General features: G+C 42.1%; 2 protein-coding genes across 2 annotated transcripts in view; both read left to right on the plus strand.

Annotated features, from left to right (window-relative positions):
• The window catches only part of LOC122813956 (zinc finger protein 107-like), a 382,792-nt gene that overhangs the window by 218,888 nt on the left and 145,080 nt on the right, over positions 1 to 18,824 (plus strand). The gene's annotated exons all lie outside the window — the stretch shown is intronic.
• On the plus strand, positions 3,400 to 17,808 carry LOC122813958. The gene is made up of 2 exons (XM_044086505.1): positions 3,400 to 3,542; positions 12,813 to 17,808. Exon 2 carries the CDS (start codon positions 16,397 to 16,399, stop codon positions 17,498 to 17,500), a length of 1,104 nt encoding a protein of 367 aa, XP_043942440.1. The 5' UTR covers positions 3,400 to 3,542; positions 12,813 to 16,396; the 3' UTR covers positions 17,501 to 17,808.

Below are 18,824 nucleotides of genomic sequence, written 5' to 3' on the forward strand. Positions count from 1 at the left end.
TGAATGTTGAGAGATTCCAGTATGTTTAGGTAGGAGATGTGGTTTATCAGACTCATGTTAAGGGGATCTGTAGCTAGCAAGGATATGATAGGGGGTCACACCTACACTTAGTTGGGCATGGAGCAGCTCAAGCAAGTCGTGTTGTTGGAACAGTCTAGCAGTGTATTTGTCCTTTATGAACACCAAGACACCTCCTCACTTTATTTTATCCTGAGCTGAAGGGGATCAAAATGTATGAAAGGCATTGTAGCCTTTGATAACAAGGGTGCTCTTCATGGTTCTGAACCATGTTTCCATGACTGCACGAGTTTGCATTCTGCAGGGTGAGTAGTGCTTACAAGGCAGTGCAGTTTTTTATTTAAACTCCTAGCATTAGCAGCAACAGCTTTAGATGGTCATGAGTGATTTTTGTTGTGTTGGAGGGTTTAATAACTTGGCACGGCCTAAAAAGGCACTATGGGGATACATTTTTTGCCTGTATCTGGTAACCATCTCTGGCATAGTATTGTGGTTTGTCGATCTTGTCTCCCCAGTCTGACAGCTATTGGATCCCCTTGTTGTGACATCAGAAACTAAGCCAATTGATGAGGTCAATCCCCTTTTGCTGGTACTGTGGCATCACCATTGGTGAAGGTAGGATGCTGCGTAAGGCTAGATTCATAGCCACCTGAGACACATACTCAGAGAGCTCCAGCATGTCTCTTCATATAGTCAAGTGAGGTACGTCTTTGGTCCTTTATACCTCCATGGACTATAACTGTGCCAAACAGGTACTTGTGGTTTAAAGACCTAAGTGTATGTGTGATCTGGAGGATCCTGACTCCAGAAAGACAGCTCACTGTGATCTTCTTCTTCTTGGTTAGCGTTGTAAGGGGAACATCAATATATCTTACAATGGAGTCCCCAATAACTAGAATGTTTGGCTGTGCTACTTGTTGCCTTATGGGCTTGGAAGTGGGGCTACTATGATTTTCAGAGGTGTGTGTTGTGTGAGTCGCTGTCTTTTTTGAGTATGTGCAGGGCCACTGAGTGATGCTTTTAGGAGGTCTTGGATTTAAGGAGTTTACATGTGAGTACCTCTGCATATGTGGGTCTGTGTGTTTCTTCCGTAGCACTAGTAGTGAGTGTTTTAGGTGTAGCACCGACAACCTGGTTTGCATTTTTTGTGTGTGTATGTCAGAGCTTTGCCTCCAATGACATTGTGTATCTACATCTGTCATGTACTATGTCTGTCTGTTCTAAAATTAAGTGTTTGTCAGTGAGCATAGGGAAGTTACTGCACTGCCTGAGGATGCTCATATCCACCAGGCGAGAAACAGAGATGACAGGGAAGTGTCTGTCCATTATTCCAGATCCTTAGTAGTTGGGAAGGAGTAGGAAAGAGTCACTTAAAGGTCTAAGTGAGAGTGTTTAGTAGTTATACTACAGAATGACCTGCAGTGGTGCTGCCCTCTGTGCAAACTGGCAACTGTTCGAGCAGCTATGAACAGTGGGGAACTGTGGTAAGCATTTTCTATAGAGTATTTTAAAATGGAGAGGTTTGCATTTATACAAGACATGGGTAACTGCATTTACACAGAGGATTTTGTACCAGCAGAATGAAAGACTTTTACACAGTTAAGCCCTCAGGCGAGTCAGATAAACACACAACAACTCTTCGAACAACTAATCATCGAAGCCACTAATCAGCGAACAAACATTTCAGTGAAAAGTGTCCTAGGGCAAACGGACGGTTGGCCACCATCTGGAATTTACCCTTTTCCCCACTGTAGTATAATCTCAGAGTTGGTATATTTAGTTGGGGGGTGTGGGGGCATAGCCCCCCCTTACCTGCATTGGTGTTGCATCTTATGGTTTTGTTTACGGTCCTTAGAGTGGACTACCATGAAGCTGCTTCTTGTTGTCACAGGTACAGAGTCTGATTAATTTTATCTCCATTTGCCTACTGTGTGACTGAGGAAGTAACTTAACTAAACAGCACTTCTGGTTTGCTCCTGAAAAGTGGGCTTAAAATAAATTTTCTAAATACTAAGAACCATAAAATTCTAATGAGTGATATTATTGACTGACTATAACTCAATTCCTTGAGCGAAAATCATGCAGGAGGCCAGAGGTCTCACTCAAAGGCAGATGGTTTGGGCTTGACAAGTTCAAGGTCTGAGGTATAGGTTCTGACTTGACTCCAGGTGCAGGTACTTGATCTCAGAGAAATTAAGGTACAACAAGGTAAAAGTCCATTTGTGAAGGGGAATGGGGATCAAGGAACACTTGCACATGTGCATGCACAAACACTCACACTCACACACATACTTCTGCAATATGTACAAAGGATAGCATCATGGCTGGCTTTTGCAAGAAAGACTGTGCAGTAATGGCTTCTATTTGCTGTGTTTTATTGGCCTATTTGAAGTCTCTTGGTCCATCTCATCTGCTTGTGACTGTAGCTGTCACTCATCAAATCTGAGAGAAGCGGACCCAGATGATCTAATTTGGCTGGGAGATGTGATGATTTATTTCTTTTTTTATGCTTTTGTGTGCCTCCCCTCCCCAGCCAGCACTAGACTCTAGGCAGCTGCCTAGGTCACCTTGTGCTATCTGGCCCTGGGTGGAAGATTATGTATAACACTTTTATTAGTTACTTTAGAACTCTGATGACCTGTTGTTTTGCATGTTTGCCAAACGATAACTTGTTATCTAACATAACTACCAGATATATTTGTAGTTCACCTGAGGGCATGGATAGCCCTTCTGGATCCTTAATATTTAGAAGCAAAGGTTGTGTGAGTCTCTCCTCTGTTCCTGTGGGTATAGCATTTAACTACTGATAAACAGAGAGATCCGCATTCCCTGCACATAGTCCTGTGTAACTCATTTTGTTGTACATCCAGCCTCTGAAGGAGCATTTTTAAAAACCTTTATAAAATTATCACTTAAGACACAGGCGTATGTGTGTTAATATGAAAGAGAAAAAAAATATACTGACATTTTTAATGCATTATACATTAAGTATTTTTATAACAACTGTTATTACTCCATTATGTACATAAATTACATTACATAAATTGCTTAATTCATACCTCCTCTTAAACCTCATTCCTCATCCTGAATATTTTTAAACCCAAAACTTCCATTTATTTATATGTAATTTGATCCTTCCCTTTTATAAATAGTTTCTCTTTCTTTTATCTGTTTAACAATATTCAATACTTCAGTTACATATGGTTTAGATTTTGATTTCTGTTTTATATTAATTGCTCTTTTAGGCAGCCAGTAACTACTGGTAGAAAGTAATGCTACTAACTTTCATAATACACCTTTATGCCTCATTTCCGATTCACAGCAAAGTGAACTGAGGCAGGAAGGCACAACGCATCTGCGCATGGCAGGAATGAGTTTTTCTGACAGCAGGAGCTCTCAGAATGCTGCAGGAAGAAATGGACTAACAGAAACTCTTTACAAGGACATTCCTCAGATGGAGGAGTGGTTGCGGAATGGGGTTTCATTTAACAGAAGCACCAGACAAAATAGCCCTTCCTTGGAAGGTAAGCTGACAGATTTTGATGTTAAAGTATTACGATGCAAGAAACTCCAACTGGAAAATGCCTACATAAGGGAATGCACTAGACTTAAAATGGTCCCCAAAGGTTTAAGGGTCTGGCGCTTTCCTACTGGTTTACAGCATGACTCAGTTTTGCACAGTGAATTAGTTAACTTATTTGATAAATGTGGGCTCGACCTTTTAGAGCTTTTAATTAAACATAACGACAGTGAACTGAAACTGTTATTCAAATACATTGCAATTCTAGACTCTGCCATCCATGAGGATCATGAGTATAGCAACATGAAATTTGAACATTAGAGGATTTACACTAGCACTGACCAGCACATAAAACTGAAAGCTGGTAAACTGAACAAGCTGGACAGGGATGTTCAGGATTATGTTAATGGTATGGCCTGCCCTAAACCTCCTGGTTCATACAAAAAATTTAAAGCCCCACGAGGGGAAAGTAACAAGCAATTACCACACCCTCCTGAAGTAACTGGCAATGATGAATGTAGGTTTGAAGAGACTGACAATGTGATTTTAAACTATGATGCTGAATTCCCAGAACTCAGGAGAAGTGAAAGAATTAGGAACAAAAGCCATTACAACAATAGGCAGCAACCACAGGTTTTTCAGGGGGCCAGGCCAAAGAACAGGAACTGGAGAGCTTAGCATCTCCACCAGTGTCTTCTGGTCACCATGTTAATGTTAATGACTCCTTCATTAATGTAAGCACCCCAACACCAGTGGACTCTGTTCAAAAAGCAGGTTTCTATACAGTGGTTTTTAACCACCAAAATTACTTTTCAGTACACAATTATTCTACTTTATGTATAAATGAAACTGCAGCTGACTTATTGTCTAAGGGAATGTCTTTTGTACCTGGTAAGAAATTTAATGTTGTAGACACTATGTTAGATCTGAAACTTTATTTAAGAAAGTTGAATTTGACCTTACTACATGGTACTAGATCCCAAACTAATGTCAGTGAATGGCAGCATTTTTAAGATCAGTTCTACCTACAACCCCCCTTTGCACCCGAAACTAGCAATGTATGAAAAAGTTTGTGAACTAGATCTGTATAATTTAAATAAGAACAAATACAGGCCAGCTCAAACACTTCACAACATGAACCAAAGTGAACATGATTGTTTATTGGAACTGCAGGAACATGACGTCAGGGTTATGAAACCTGACAAAGGGGGAGGGGTTGTAATCATGGACTCTTCCACATACAGTGACAAAATGTTGGCTATGTTAGACACAGGAAATTACACGGAAGTGTCCCTTAATGAATTAAATGCAGCATATAGGAAAATCTACAGCCAACTCACTGACATATTTCTAGAAAGAAGAATCGACCTTTCCTTACATAACTATCTTAACATCATTACCCCAAGGATACCAGTGTTCTTTGGTATTCCCAAAATCCACAAGAACCTATCAGATCCAACTATGAGGCTCTTAGTGGATGGAAGACACTCCATTACCACTGCTTGCACCCAATTTTTAGACCATGAGCTGAAGAAAATATTGCGTAATGAAAGCCAAATTTGTAAAGACTCCTGGGCTTTCTTAGAACAAGTGAACAAAAAGTACAGTTGTGTACCTACCATAAATGTAGATGTTCGAGTGTATTCACTGTTGCAGTCATTACTCTTGGGTTATCCTGCTGGCAGGCTACCCGCAGTCGGCCAGAATTCCAAAGTCTAGGTCCGGCGTCGGTTGCTGCCACCTCTTCCCTGACGTCAGTGCGTCAGGGGTATAAAAGATGCAGCTGACGCTATTTTCTTCAGTTTTTCTTGCCCCAGATGTCAGGTGCCCCCAAATTAGTAGGCTGAAAAAATATGCCAATAAAAATGCACGCACAGAAATAACATTTCCTTCATCTACAAGCAAATACACCCAATAGGTTGTATAGGATAGAGTAATGCAGATAGACCCAGCGAAGAAAAAGGGGGATGGTGGGTGGGTAACCTGGACTGCAACAGTGAATACACTCGAACATCTACATTTATGGTAGGTACACAACTGTACTATGTTCATCGTGTTTCACTGTTGCAGTCATTACTCTTGGGTTGAATCCCAAAGCTGAGGATGGGTGGCTGGGCTACATAGGATTAGGAGAGGCTAAGAGGCCCTGCAGGACTACAGTGGCAAAGCCTGCTCTGGACTTAGAGTATAGAGGTAAGTGGTAGTGCTTTGTGAAGGTGTGCACTGAACTCTATTTTGCAGCCTCCAAGATATCTTTGGTTGGTACTCCTCTGAGGAAGGCTGCTGAAGTGGCTGCTGCTCTGGTGGAATGAGGCCTGATGCCCTTAGGCACTGATTTGCCATGTTGAGAATAGCAGAAATGGATGCAATGGCCTATCCATTTAGAAATAGTCTGTTTTGAGATAGCCTTTCCTTGTGATGCCGTAGCATATGACACTAAAAGTTGCTCAGTCTTTCTGAAGGCTTTAGTTCTGTCCAAGTAGAAGCGTAGCTGTCTGTGTATGTCCAAAGAATGTAGAATTTTCTCACCCTTGTTCTGTGGATTTGGATAAAAGGTAGGCAAGTGAATGGTTTGGCTGAGGGCCACACTGGACACCACCTTAGGCATAAATGTAGGGTTTGTCCTCAGAGAAACCCTGTCTGGATGAAAAATGAGGAAAGGTTCCACAGCCATGAGTGCTTGTAACTCCGAGACTTACCTTGCAGAGGTTATTGCTAGGACCTGTTTTCCAGGATAAGAATTTTATATCTGCTGTTGATGCTGGCTTGAAAGGAGGTAGTGTGAGTTTTTCCAAAACATAATTGAGGTCCCATGCTGGAATTGGTGCTCTCCTTGGAGGCCTAATGTTTTTGGCCCCTCTGAGGTACTGCCTTATTAAGGGATGAGAAAAAATAGGTGGTTCCGCATTGTAATGGGCTGAAATGGCAGAGGCATGAATCTTAATTGATGAGAAAGAAAGGCCTTTGTTCAGCATCTCAGTTAAGTATTGTAAAATCTGAGGGATATTTGGTATGGACGTGTCAATGCCTTGTTCCTGGTTCCAAGCACAGAATCTTTTCCATTTGTCTGCATAAGATTTTCTGGTACTGGGCCTCCTGGCCTCCAAGATAACATCCAAGACAGCTTTTGAAAGAGGAGTGTTCTGAATGGCTACAATATCTGCCATGCTGCCAGATTTAGGGTCCTGAGTTGGCTGTGCAGGAGCTGATTGTTTTGTTGGGTCAGCAAGTGAGATGTTTGAGGCAATATCCATGCTGGACCTTGAGACAAGCTCTTTAGAATTGGGTACCAGTGCTGGCGTGGCCAGTCTTGTGCAATCAGTATCATTTTTGGCTTCTCTTGTCTGACCTTTAGGAGTACCCTGGGAAGGAGAGGCAGTGGAGGAAAGGAATATACTGTTAGATTTTTCCAGCTGAAGGATAGGGTATCCACTTTCCATGCTTGCTTGTGATAAATCCTTGTGCAAAATCTCTGCAATTGGTAGTTGTGTGGGGAGGCAAATAGATCTATGTCTGGGCATCCCCATTTCCTTATTATCATGCTGAAGACTTGTGGATCCAGTTTCCGTTCATGGGGATCCATGAGGTTTCTGCTTAGATCGTCTGCCAGAGTATTTGTTTTTCCTGGCAGGAATTGTGCTTGCAGGTGAACTTGGAAAGCCAATGCTGTGTCCCATAAGGTCATTGCTTGTCTGCAGAGGGGGTAGGAATGTATACCTCCCTGTTTGTTTATGTACCACATGACCATAGTATTGTCTGTCTTTATCAGTAACTGTCCTGAATGAAGCATGTCCTTGAAAGCTGTCAGGGCGTTTTGAACAGCTAACATCTCTTTTTGATTGATGTGAACATGCATCTGGTTTGCAGACCATGTGCCCTGAATACATTTTCCTGCCATATGGGCCCCCCAGGCATAATATGATGCATCCATTGTCAGTGTTTGCCTGGCTGCGGGTAGACTGAATGGTAGACCCTTGTTGTGGTGACAGGCTTCTGCCCACCATCGAAATTCCTGTTGTAGGCAGGGAATGAGTGCAATTACTGTCTCCAGGCTGTGGCAATGCTGAGTCCAAACACTTTTTAGATACCATTGTAGTTTCCTCATATGCAGTCTGGCATATGGAATTAGTAGAATGCAGGATGCCATGAAACCCAAGGCCTGCAGGATATTCCTTGCAGGTAAGTGGGTTTTTGTTGCCAATGTCTTGAAGTAAGTAGTCAGATGTTTTTGTTTGTCTGGCATGAGATAAGCCATCTGGGCAGTTGTATTTAAGCTTGCACCCAGGAATATTATCTCTTGAGAGGGCACTAGTTTTGATTTCATTTCATTTACTGTGTACCCTAGGCTGATTAGTAATCTTTTTACAAATGCCAGATGCTGTAGGAGAATATATTTGTCCTCTGCTTGAATTAGGCAGTCATCCAAGTAGGGATATATTTGAATTCCTTTTTGTCTGCAAAACGCAATTACTGGTGCCATGCATTTTGTAAAGACCCTGGGCGCAGTAGATAAGCCAAAGGGCAGTGCAGAGAATTGGTAATTCATTGAACCAGCTATGAATCTGAGGAATCTTCTGCAAGATTGTCTGATTGGGACATGCAGGTATGCCTCTTTTAGGTCCAAAGTTACGAGCCAAGCCTTCTTGCCCAGCATGGGCAGTAGCTGCTGTAGAGTCAACATCTTGAATTTTGGAACTTCCAGAAATGTATTCAGTATAGACAGGTCCAGTATTGGTCTCCAGGTTTTGTCCTTTTGCGGTACTAGGAAAAGTCTGGAGTAAAATCCTTGCCCCTGCTCGTGTTGTGGTACTTGCTGAATGGCCCTCATGTCCATGAGGACTGTAATTTATTTTTGTGCCTCTGCCCATTGATTGTGCGGCAGGTCTGGCATACTTTTTGACCTTGGTAGAGTGTGAAAGTGGAACCTGTAGCCTTGGGACACTATGTTCAGGACCCATTTGTCTTGGGTAACCATTTGCCAATTTGATGAAAAAAGTGCTAGTTTTCCCCCTAAGGGGGCTGCCAAAAGAAAAGTGCTTGGGTCTGGTAGAGGAAAGTCATTGGGACTGTTTCATGTAAGGCTGTGATTTGTCTTCTCTGCTTTTGGAGGTAGGAGAACCCCATTGTTTAGGCCTGTATGTGCCTTGGGGTTGAGATCTGCCTCTGGGACGCCTGTATCTGCCTCTTTGTGGTCTGTCTGACACTGGAAAGGACCATTTTTTTGAAGGACAGTTCCTGCTAAACCTGGGTGGCTGTACCTGTAAGAAATCCTTGACTATCTGCATGGATTTGGCTTTATCCTCCATTTTTTTCAACACCTATTCTGCTTTAGTGCCAAACAAAGTATCATACTGAAAAGGTGCATCTAGTAATTTTGCTTTAATGTGATCAGGCAGATTCTGTTCCTTTAACCAAGCATGCCTTCTAATAACAGTACCTGTAACAGCGGCTCTGCAAGAGGCCTCCAGTGAATCATAACCACATTGCAATGTATGCCTCCCCACTTGTTCAGTTGCATGCAATAAATCCAACAATTCCTTGATTTCTGTACTTTCAGTATTTGTCAACAATTTCTGTTTAAGCAGTGGCATTAAATATTGCTGATATTTAAGCATATGAAACTGACAATTTAAAGCCCTTACAGCCAGGGTAGCAGAGGTGTAGACTTTTTTCCCCCATCTGTCTAGAGATCTAGAATCCCTATCAGAGGGGACAGGGTTTTTTGCAGTGGAAGCTTTGACCCCTTTGGGACCCTGAGATATAGTTTCTGGGTCAGCAGCGGGGTTTTTGTATATAACTTTATGGGAATCTGGGACCCTGTAGTATCTGTCTGGCTTGGCAGGTGCAGGGGGTAAAGAATCAGGAGACAGGCCAGACTCTGAAACTACATCATCTACAATGTCTAGAACAGGTGGAATAGCAGGGGTCTGTGCTGAGGAAATAGCAGAAAGTCCCTGAGCCTTTTCTTAGATTCAGAATAATCCTGGCTTTCCCAGTGGAAATGCTCCCTCATGGTATGCAGGGTTTCCCCAAAAGAATAATCCTCAGGAGGAGAGGCTGAAGGAATGGATTCTTTAGCATCAGAATCCTCATAAGGAGGCATGGAGTAATCCTGTTCAGAAGAGGAATCAGAGGAAGTAGAAACCTGATCAGAAAAAAGGTACTCTGTCTCTTGCCTAGGCCTCTTATCAGGAGGGGGATGGGAACCCCTGATCAAAGTAATTAGGTCTTCGGCCATTTTGAGCATCTGTTTTTTAGGCATGAAAGTCTGAGCAGGAGAATGCTACACTTGTTTCTTTGTCTTTAGAGCTGCTTTAGTCTTTGTCTTTGAAGCTGAAGATGGCTTAATATATAGTTGTGTAGGTCTGAAGACACCCTCAGAAGCCAATGCCTGCTCAGCGGCTCCGGACCCATCTGAGGGAAAGATTTCCGAGTGTCCAATACCTTGAGTATCCAGAGGCCCAGTCAGCTCCACATGGGAGTCGGAAGCGGCCTGTGGCTCTGAGGTAGCGGGCACCAGGGGCTGCGAAAGTGCGTCACTGAGAACCGGCAAACCGGCGACTGGCCTAGTAGAGGCTTTGTCATCGGTTTTGGACCTCGGATGCCTATCATTTTCCTTGTCCTTGTGTTTTTTGAAAACTCCGGTTGTCGGCTAGTCCGATGGCATTGTATAATTAAATCTTCAGCCAAAGTAATGAAATGCAAAATCAAACCAATGCTTAATAGTGTGCTGGTTGAATATAGCACAAAATCGACAGGTAGAAATGTTGTGATCAGGGCCTAGGCAAGGAATACAGTAAGAGTGGAAATCCTTATGAGGTATTTGCTTCCCACAAGAAATACAATTGTTAACTTTTTCTGACATCGGACTGGAGCAAGAAAAAAAGAGTCCCCAACGGGGTACTTAGCTTTAATGAAGACTTTGGTTCTGAAATTCGAATTCGAAAATCTCAAGAGTCGGCCGACTGGCACTTGCGATCTGCTTCGGGCACCGTGCGGCAAGAAAGACTGAAGAAAATGGCGTCGGTTGCATCTTTTATACCCCTGGCGCACTGACATCAGGGAAGAGGCAACAGCAACCGACGCCGGAGCTAGACTTTGGAATTCTGGCCAACTGCGGGTAGCCTGCCAGCAGGATAACCCAAGAGTAATGACTGCAACAGTGAAACACAATGAACATCCAGGTATGACGCAAGTGACATCATGGTCACTATAGATGTAAAAGACCTGTACATGGTCATCCCACAAGAAATTGGTTTCGAGTGGGTGGGTGACCTACTGTTGTTAAACAAAGTTAACCAGGGGAAAATTAATCTAATTTTGGAATTATTAGTAATTGTTTTAAGAAACAACTATTTCTCCTTTAATGGCAGGTACTTTTTGCAGACCATAGGAGTGGCAATGGGTTCAGCTTGTGGTGGGGCATTCGCAAAAATGGTAATGGCATATTGGGAAAGAAATTATGCATTTCAGTCTCAGTACTATTCTAAGGTCAAACTGTATTATAGATACCAAGATGATATCAGCTTGATATGGAATGGGTCACTGGTTGTTTTGGAAGAGTTTTTGAGATACCTTAACACCACCACTACATTCCTGCAGTTCACTTGGGTGATTAACCTGGATTATATGAATTACGTTGTTGTCCACTTATACAAAGACACATATAATGAAAAGTATGCTACTATGATACACAGGAAAGAGACCTACTCAAACTCATTCTGCATTACACTAGCTCCCACCCCAAGCATCAAAAGAGGTCAGTAGTTAAAGGGCAATTAGTTTGAGCAGCCCATATGATCTCCAGAGAAGAAGATTTCCTATTGAATGCGACAACTTAAAAACTATGTTCTTAAGGAGGGAGTTCCCAGCAGACTTGCTAAATGAGCTTATGCAAGAAGTGATAGGTAAAAGAAGAGTAGGGCATTTTAAGCCCATAGTTGGGGAAAACACACTGGACAACAGCCCCTCTGAAGTTGAAGAGGGGAGACCTGAGTTTGTAGATCTATGGTGCTTACATTCAACTCTGACTCATACCACTTGATGTCCATTTTTATAAGAACTGGGACATTTTAATGGATGACTTGTACATCAGGGCACAAATAGGAGAAAGACCTATAATTACATACAGAAGGGGCTCAAACTTAAAAGGCCTTCTTAGGAAAGGTTCTAACTACACTAGAACAGGACGTGTAGGGATGTACAAATATGAGTCTTGTAACTGGTGCCACAAGGTGAAATCAGGCAACAAATTTACAGTGAATGGTATAGACCATTATGTAAAAGGTAAATATAACTGTCACTCCAAAGCAGTGGTCTACATGGCTACATGCGACCAATGCCTAGCATTTTATGTAGGCAAAACAGAAAGGAAATTTAACGCCAGAATTTATGAACACAACTATGCCATAAGAAAGAATAATATTAATAATGCTTTAGCGAGGCATACTCAGGACAATACTGGCCACAATTTCACATTTAAGGCAATAGACCATGTAGACATCAGTGACAAAAAGCTTTGGGGACTTCAGTTAGAGTTAAAGGAGTTAAGGTGGCAAATCTTACTACAGGCAGATAGATGGCCAGGGATAAATGACAGGACATCCATCTCTCCTGTATTGAAATTAACAGCCCTAGAAAGGAACAAAATATCTCAAAACATTTGTTAAGCACAAGCACTTTTGTATGTATTTGGCTTTGGTAAACATTTTAGCATTATGTGAATATTTAACATGAGATTTTAAAAATGACTTTGGTTTTAGTTTTATCCTATTTATAATCATTCATGACACAAGTATGAGACTAATAATTTATCTTTTAATTACAAGTTTTAGTTGTATTTAAGATGCAACAGTTGCAACTGTAACACAGTCATCAGGGGGTTAATTAATGTTCTGTCTCAGTGTTGCTTAGCTAGCTGCCTCTCTTTGCTTACCCAATCAGAGTGTTTTTATATATGTATATAAATGGCTGTCTTACATTTTAATGGTGTCTGATGAAGTTAACACTTGTTTGACGAAGGCGCTCACATTTTATTTGTTTTTCTTGTGGATTTTTATCATTAAATACATCTTTGGTTTATCATCGCCTGAGTGATTTGTGCCTGTGAAACTCTGCCTGCCAGCATTATTATTTATTTTTTCAGTTTCTCTTTCTTTTATCTGTTTAACAATATTCAATACTTCAATTACATATGGTTTAGATTTTGATTTCTGTTTTATATTAATTGCTCTTTTAGGCAGCTAGTAACATTAGTAATGCTTATTGCTTTTAGCTTTTTCTAGCAAGATGGCTGCACTTGAGAAAGCCCCTGCTGCATCGACAGCTATTTTTGATGTTTCTGTAGCTCCTGCGACTTCAAATTTGGAAAGTTCGATGGATATGGATGTGCGAGGAATCAGGAAGCTGATATGCATGCTGTTATAGACTCTGAACTTCTCAGTTTAACTCAAACATCGGAAATCTTGAATTGGGGAAAAATCACAGATGCTTTGCTGCCTCCCGTGGACTCCCTAGCTGACCAGGTGATGCGATTTTCACTTTCTTCAACTTCAGTGGCCTCAGGGGACATACTGGAGCAAGAAAAATGCATTTCCGGATCCACTTCCAGTTCGCCAGATTTCACTTCTGGTTTGTGGTCCGTGGACAATAGGAAAGTGCAGAAAATGGCGGGTACTTCAGAACAGGAAGCAACGCAGCCTCTAGGGCCTCCTCAATACTCTAAGCAACTTCTGGGAGGTGATTTGAGAGTTCCTGTGGGTACAACGACTGGGAACATGGCGGGGAGTGATTCTGGCAGGCTGGCAGCCTCACCTCAGCCTTCTATACCACCTAGCTATGCAAATGTCATAGCAGCTTCTACCAAGCACATTGTTGATAAGCCGTATGTGAAAATTAAGTCTGTCCATAATACTCCAATAATGAAAGAGGTTGTATGGGAGACCCTCTTGAGACTGGCAGGGGTTCCACTGCAGTCATCCCATGGGGGAAGGATCCATCGGCTGATGTTTTCTTCGAGACTCCGGAAGAAGCAGTGGCATTTACCACCTATTTCATGGACCACAGATCGCAGGCTCTGTGGTCAGTCTACGACATATCCCATCTGAACATCCAGCTATGTCGTAAGGTAAGGGTCAATTCCTGGACTATTTACATGACGGCTGACGATGTTAAAGCTTATCTTCTGTGGTATTGTGCAGCTGTCCATTCAGTGGTCAAGGCGTATGTGAAGAAAATACCCGGAGTTTGGGATGGTGGCTGGGAGGCCTGGGTGACCATGGCGATGTCTACTGATGGTATACAGCTTATCCTGGGGGTATGTTTTGTGGCAGGACAGCGGGGTATTCTGAGGTATGCCAGATAGCCCAGCTTTTGTTTCTTTTGTGAGGATTTTATGCATTTGGTCCAGGTCTGCCCAGCTAAGAAGTGCGCAAGATGTGGATCTCTGGAACACTTCACCAAGGTGTGTATACTCCACTGCTCCTACTGCGATGGCGCTCACAATTGGGCAGACTGTACACAAGATTTCATGTCTGCTGCTGAAACCACACCAATCCCGACAGTCTACAGTGCCTACTTCCACTGCTGCAGGCGCCCAAGTCATGGAGACAATCTCAGGATCTTCCCCCACCTTTTCAGCTGCGCCAGCAGAGTCACTTCCCCAGGGGCCTGTGCTGCCGCCGCTTGTGCCGCCCACTTTCTTGGCTTCCTCACTGCCTCTTTCTGAAGGTCCTTTACCTGCTCATGATGATGTGGTTACCCATGAACTAGATGAGCCCATTTTCCTGTCCGAGCCCAATGAGATGGACCAGCAGCTGGAGGGTGCCCAGGATGACTTATCAGATGATGCAGATCAGGATCTTAGGGAGGGTTGTATAGGGGAGACTCCGGATCCAGTGGTGGCTGTACGGAGGAAGTTCAAACAACAAGCGAAGCATCTCAAACTTTTGAAAAGGAAGGAGAGATGGAAGGAAAAGGGGCATGACAACCATGAAGATGGCTGAACTTGCCATTTCCTTTTCTAATGTCAATTTGATGACTTCGGATGTTAAACGGCTGCTGGTGATGGATTGGGTGGACTCCACTGATGCTGATTTGGTTTGCATTTTTGATACTGGACTGCTACCCAAGGAGGGTCTGTCTTCCATTGGTACTTTATGGTGAAGGCGTTTTCTCCACTCACAAGATATTGATTGCCACTCCGGCACTGCGCTTTTTTTCAGCCGTCATTTATGACTATGCAGGATGTATTGCACTTGATACTCAGACATTTGTTGTTAGTTGATGCTATGATTTATGGTCAAATGTTTCATTTTATTTTCTTATATGCATATACTAATTATTCTGATAGGCAGAAGCTCTTTGATTTTATGGCTCCATATTTATTGTTTGCTTTTCCTGTTGTAGTATGCAGAGATTTTAATGCGCACCTGTTAGAAGGGCCTCCGAGTACTTGCTCCGATGTCAAATTGTGTCACAGGGTTATGTACCATGCAGGTTTGATGATGGCTCCTGCCCCACATTTTACATTTCATTCAGGGTCACATTATATGAACATTGATTTCTGTTTGCACAGCATGTCATTCAGGTGTGCGGCTCACACATCCCATCTGCTCCCCTTCTCGGACCATACGGCATTTACCTATACCTTTGGGGTTTCCCCATCCAGTCTCCATGGGAAGGGAATATTCTGCTTGTCTCCACTGCATCTCAATGCCCCAGAATGGCAACAGGTTTTTCATGAGTTATGGCAGGACCACCTCACGTTGCTATCTCTCTATCCCGATATTGCAGATAATTGGCTCGATTTTAAATCCAAGGTGCATGATCGTTATCGATGGTACCTTACAAAGTATCATTCCCATCTTAAGGGGCAAGCACAACACACTTATGATACATATCAAAAGTTTGCTTCCTGGGATTTGGATAAGGTCTTACAAGCCTTACGACATTTGTATGATTTAACTAGGGCCGGGGTGACACAAGAGCTATATAATCTAGCTCATCTTTTGAAAGGGAAGGCAGAAGAATTTCTTCCGTATTTGGGAAAGAGGAAATTGGTGTGCAGTACACAGGGGTTTAAAGGACACCAAGGGTGACATGCATAATACTAAGCCTGGTATTTTGAGTGTGGTTCATGACTTTCTAACACAGTTGTACGGGGGTAAGCCTATCTCCCATGTGGACTGGGGAGTTTCCCCTCTTCCTTCAGAGTTAGTTGATGTTTTTGAGGCCCCACCCACAATGCTTGAATTAAAAGAGGCCCTGCAGAAATTGTTCACAAAGCAGACTGTTTCGGGGGAAGATGGGCTACCGCACCGATTCTAATTGGGGTGGCGGGATGATCAGTACCAATCCTTACTCGCTGTATTTCATCACTGGCAGACGAATGGGTTTCACCATGCAGATTTTCTCAGGATAGTTTTAAAGTTTATCTGGAAGAAGGGGGATAGGTCCATGTTGCACAACTGGTTGTCTATTGTGTTGTACAACATGGACTTCAAAATCTTTATAAAGATTTTTCAACTCAGGATGAGGTCCCATTTACATTTGATATTAGATCCTGGAGTTTATGGGATTCCTCGCAGACCCATTTAGGATTTCCTGCATATTATCAAGTCAGTATTCCAGCAGGTCTCCAGCACTTCCATGGGCTTGGTGGTGTCCTGCGACATCACCAAGGCCTTCGACAACATCTCACATTCGGTCTTGACTAACTTGTTGCGCCAGTACTGATTTGGGGATACTTTCTGCATATAGATGACTTCCATTTTTCACTTTTCCGAAATTATTCCGGTGGTTAAAGGCTGGAAGGGTCAGGTAGTTATGATGCATAATGGAATATGACAGGGTTGCCCAATGATCCTCTTTCTTCTTGCTCTGGTGGTCAATGCTGTCCTTAGTAAATGTTACTCCAATGCACAACCCCAGTTTCGGACCTTTCTATGCCACGGGGTATCCATTCCTTGCTTTGTGGCATATGCTGACAATATCACTGTGTTTTTGGAAGATTACATCACCCTAAGGGAACTGTTCTCTGACACTTTTCTCCCTCTTATGCATGAAGTTGGGTGGGCCCTCAACCTTACTAAGACGGTAATTTTTGCAGGCATTGCCATGCCTCTAGCCAGCTTCCAGGATCTTATGGTTACTACAGAGGGTATGCACATTTTGGGGGTGCCATTTGGCTCAGAACCTTTTGTAAATAAGGAGTGTGGGGGGGGTGTTTCACAAAGTCTGCTCACTGTTAACATTCTGGTCTACTTTCAAGCTCTCATAGGAAATACCAAGCACATTTCTTGCCCACTCGTTGTATGTGTTTTCTATACATTTTTTTCCACTACGATGGTGTTCAGCCTTATTATCGACTTATTTCCTTTCTTTTGGCATTGCCGACTGAATCCGATTAAGAGCGGTATTGTATATGCTAAGGTGGAAAAAGGTGGGTGTAATGTGAAACACCCAGTTCTGTTTCTGCATTTAATGTTTTTGTATAATGTGTTTGTTCATTTGAAATCTGAATCCTCATTGGTGGTAACTTTGTTAAGGGCCACTACAGGCAGTTTTTGTGAAGTTTGCTTGAAAGAGAAAAGGATTTTTATGTTGCATTCTCCTGAGTTGTATGATGTCCAGCTTGTAATTTTTAGGTATAGACTTTTTGAGATGGACACTAATATGCCACGACAGTTGTGGTATCACCAACTGCTGACTGATTTTCATGCCATTGATGCCTTTGCTACTTACACCCCTTTTCAGGCACATGGCTTAAAGCAGAGGAGAAGTTTTCTCCAGCAAGTTCCACATTGGGGAGATTCTCTGTGGAGATGTTCCCTTGACAAGGTACCACTGAAAGGTTCTACCAGTTTTGGATCACCCCAGTCCAAATTGTGCCCCAGAGGTTGTCAAGAGGCAGAGACTGTGGAACATTTCCTTTTTACCTGTACAAGGGTTACACATTTTTGAACATTGTTTGCTGCCACCTTTGGCATTCCACACTTGTTTCCACTGGCACAGGATAAATCTGTTTGCGGATTATCGCTGTCTTTGGACACTGGACGTTCGGTGGGCAGATTTTGCTTTATTTTCTATTTTGTTTCTTTTCTGGATTATTAGGTGCAAAGAGGTGCATTCCACTTTCAAAAGTAGGCCATCAATGCTTTGTATTTCAGTGAAAAATTGGTTTTTAAAATGGGGATATGGTGATTGCTTGTTGTGATTTCTTTAAACTGTGCTTATTATGTAAAAATTTGTGTTTTATTTTTCAATAAACATTGTGTAATACTCTAGACAATTCAGATTCTGTATTCCATCTCAAAAGAATCATTTTGTTAGGTACAGCTGTTTGTTCCCCAAGTATTTCTAGCAGAGCACTCTATGGGAAATCTTTGAAATATGCCGATTCTTGGCACTCCCAAAAAACATGATCCTAGTAATCACTCTCTTTCCTATCACACCTCCAGCATTTGCTGTCTACCTGACAAAAAATTATTTTAGGTCTGCTTGGGATATAAAAATACCTATGCAAATACTTCCAGGCAAAAATCCTAAACCCTCCAGACTTTCATGGATTTTAAAGTTACAAGCAGATAAAGAAGATGGCTAAATGATATAATCTCTTTAAGACCCAGATTAAAGAACAAAAGACCTTATATACATGGTTGATGTGAACATGTGATTGTGATTATTTATTTTCATTAGTGAGATGTTCTTCTTTGGAACTATATATTTAAGCTGATTTGATATTTTGTTCATAGGGTGGCCTAATGGTTAAGGTGTTTGCCTTACAAATACAAGGTGCAGGGTTTGAGTCTCACAAGGGATAATTGGCTAGGCTTAAAGTGGCTCGCAAGGGCAGTTAGCTTAGTACTAATCTATGAACCTATGAACCTAAAATATGGTGTGATGAAGTGGTTTTAATCCATGAAAGCGCTTACCACTGTTTATTTTATTGTTTTAAGTAATAAACAGGTTCTTTGTCGTGCTTTACTTGTTTCATTTTCTATATTATTTTTTAGAAGTTTAGTCTGTGTTTTTATTTTTACTTCCAGGCTTTGTTGTATACCTGGGAGCCACATGTATGTCATTCCATTGTTCCTTTGTAAATTGTTTTTCTAGTCTCTTTTCCCAACCTTTACTAACCTCCTCTGAGTGATTATTATAGTTATCATTCAATATTTTATGTGCCCTACTAATGATACCTTTTTTAACAGAATCTTCTCTTTCAGACTCTATTAAAAACCCTACCAGAGCTGGTCTTTCACTTAGGCTCCCCTACCCTGTCCTCTTT

Source organism: Protopterus annectens, chromosome 10.part0 (genome assembly GCF_019279795.1).
Source record: "Protopterus annectens isolate FY-2018-M chromosome 10.part0, PAN1.0, whole genome shotgun sequence".
Classification (NCBI taxonomy): Eukaryota; Metazoa; Chordata; order Ceratodontiformes; family Protopteridae; genus Protopterus; species Protopterus annectens.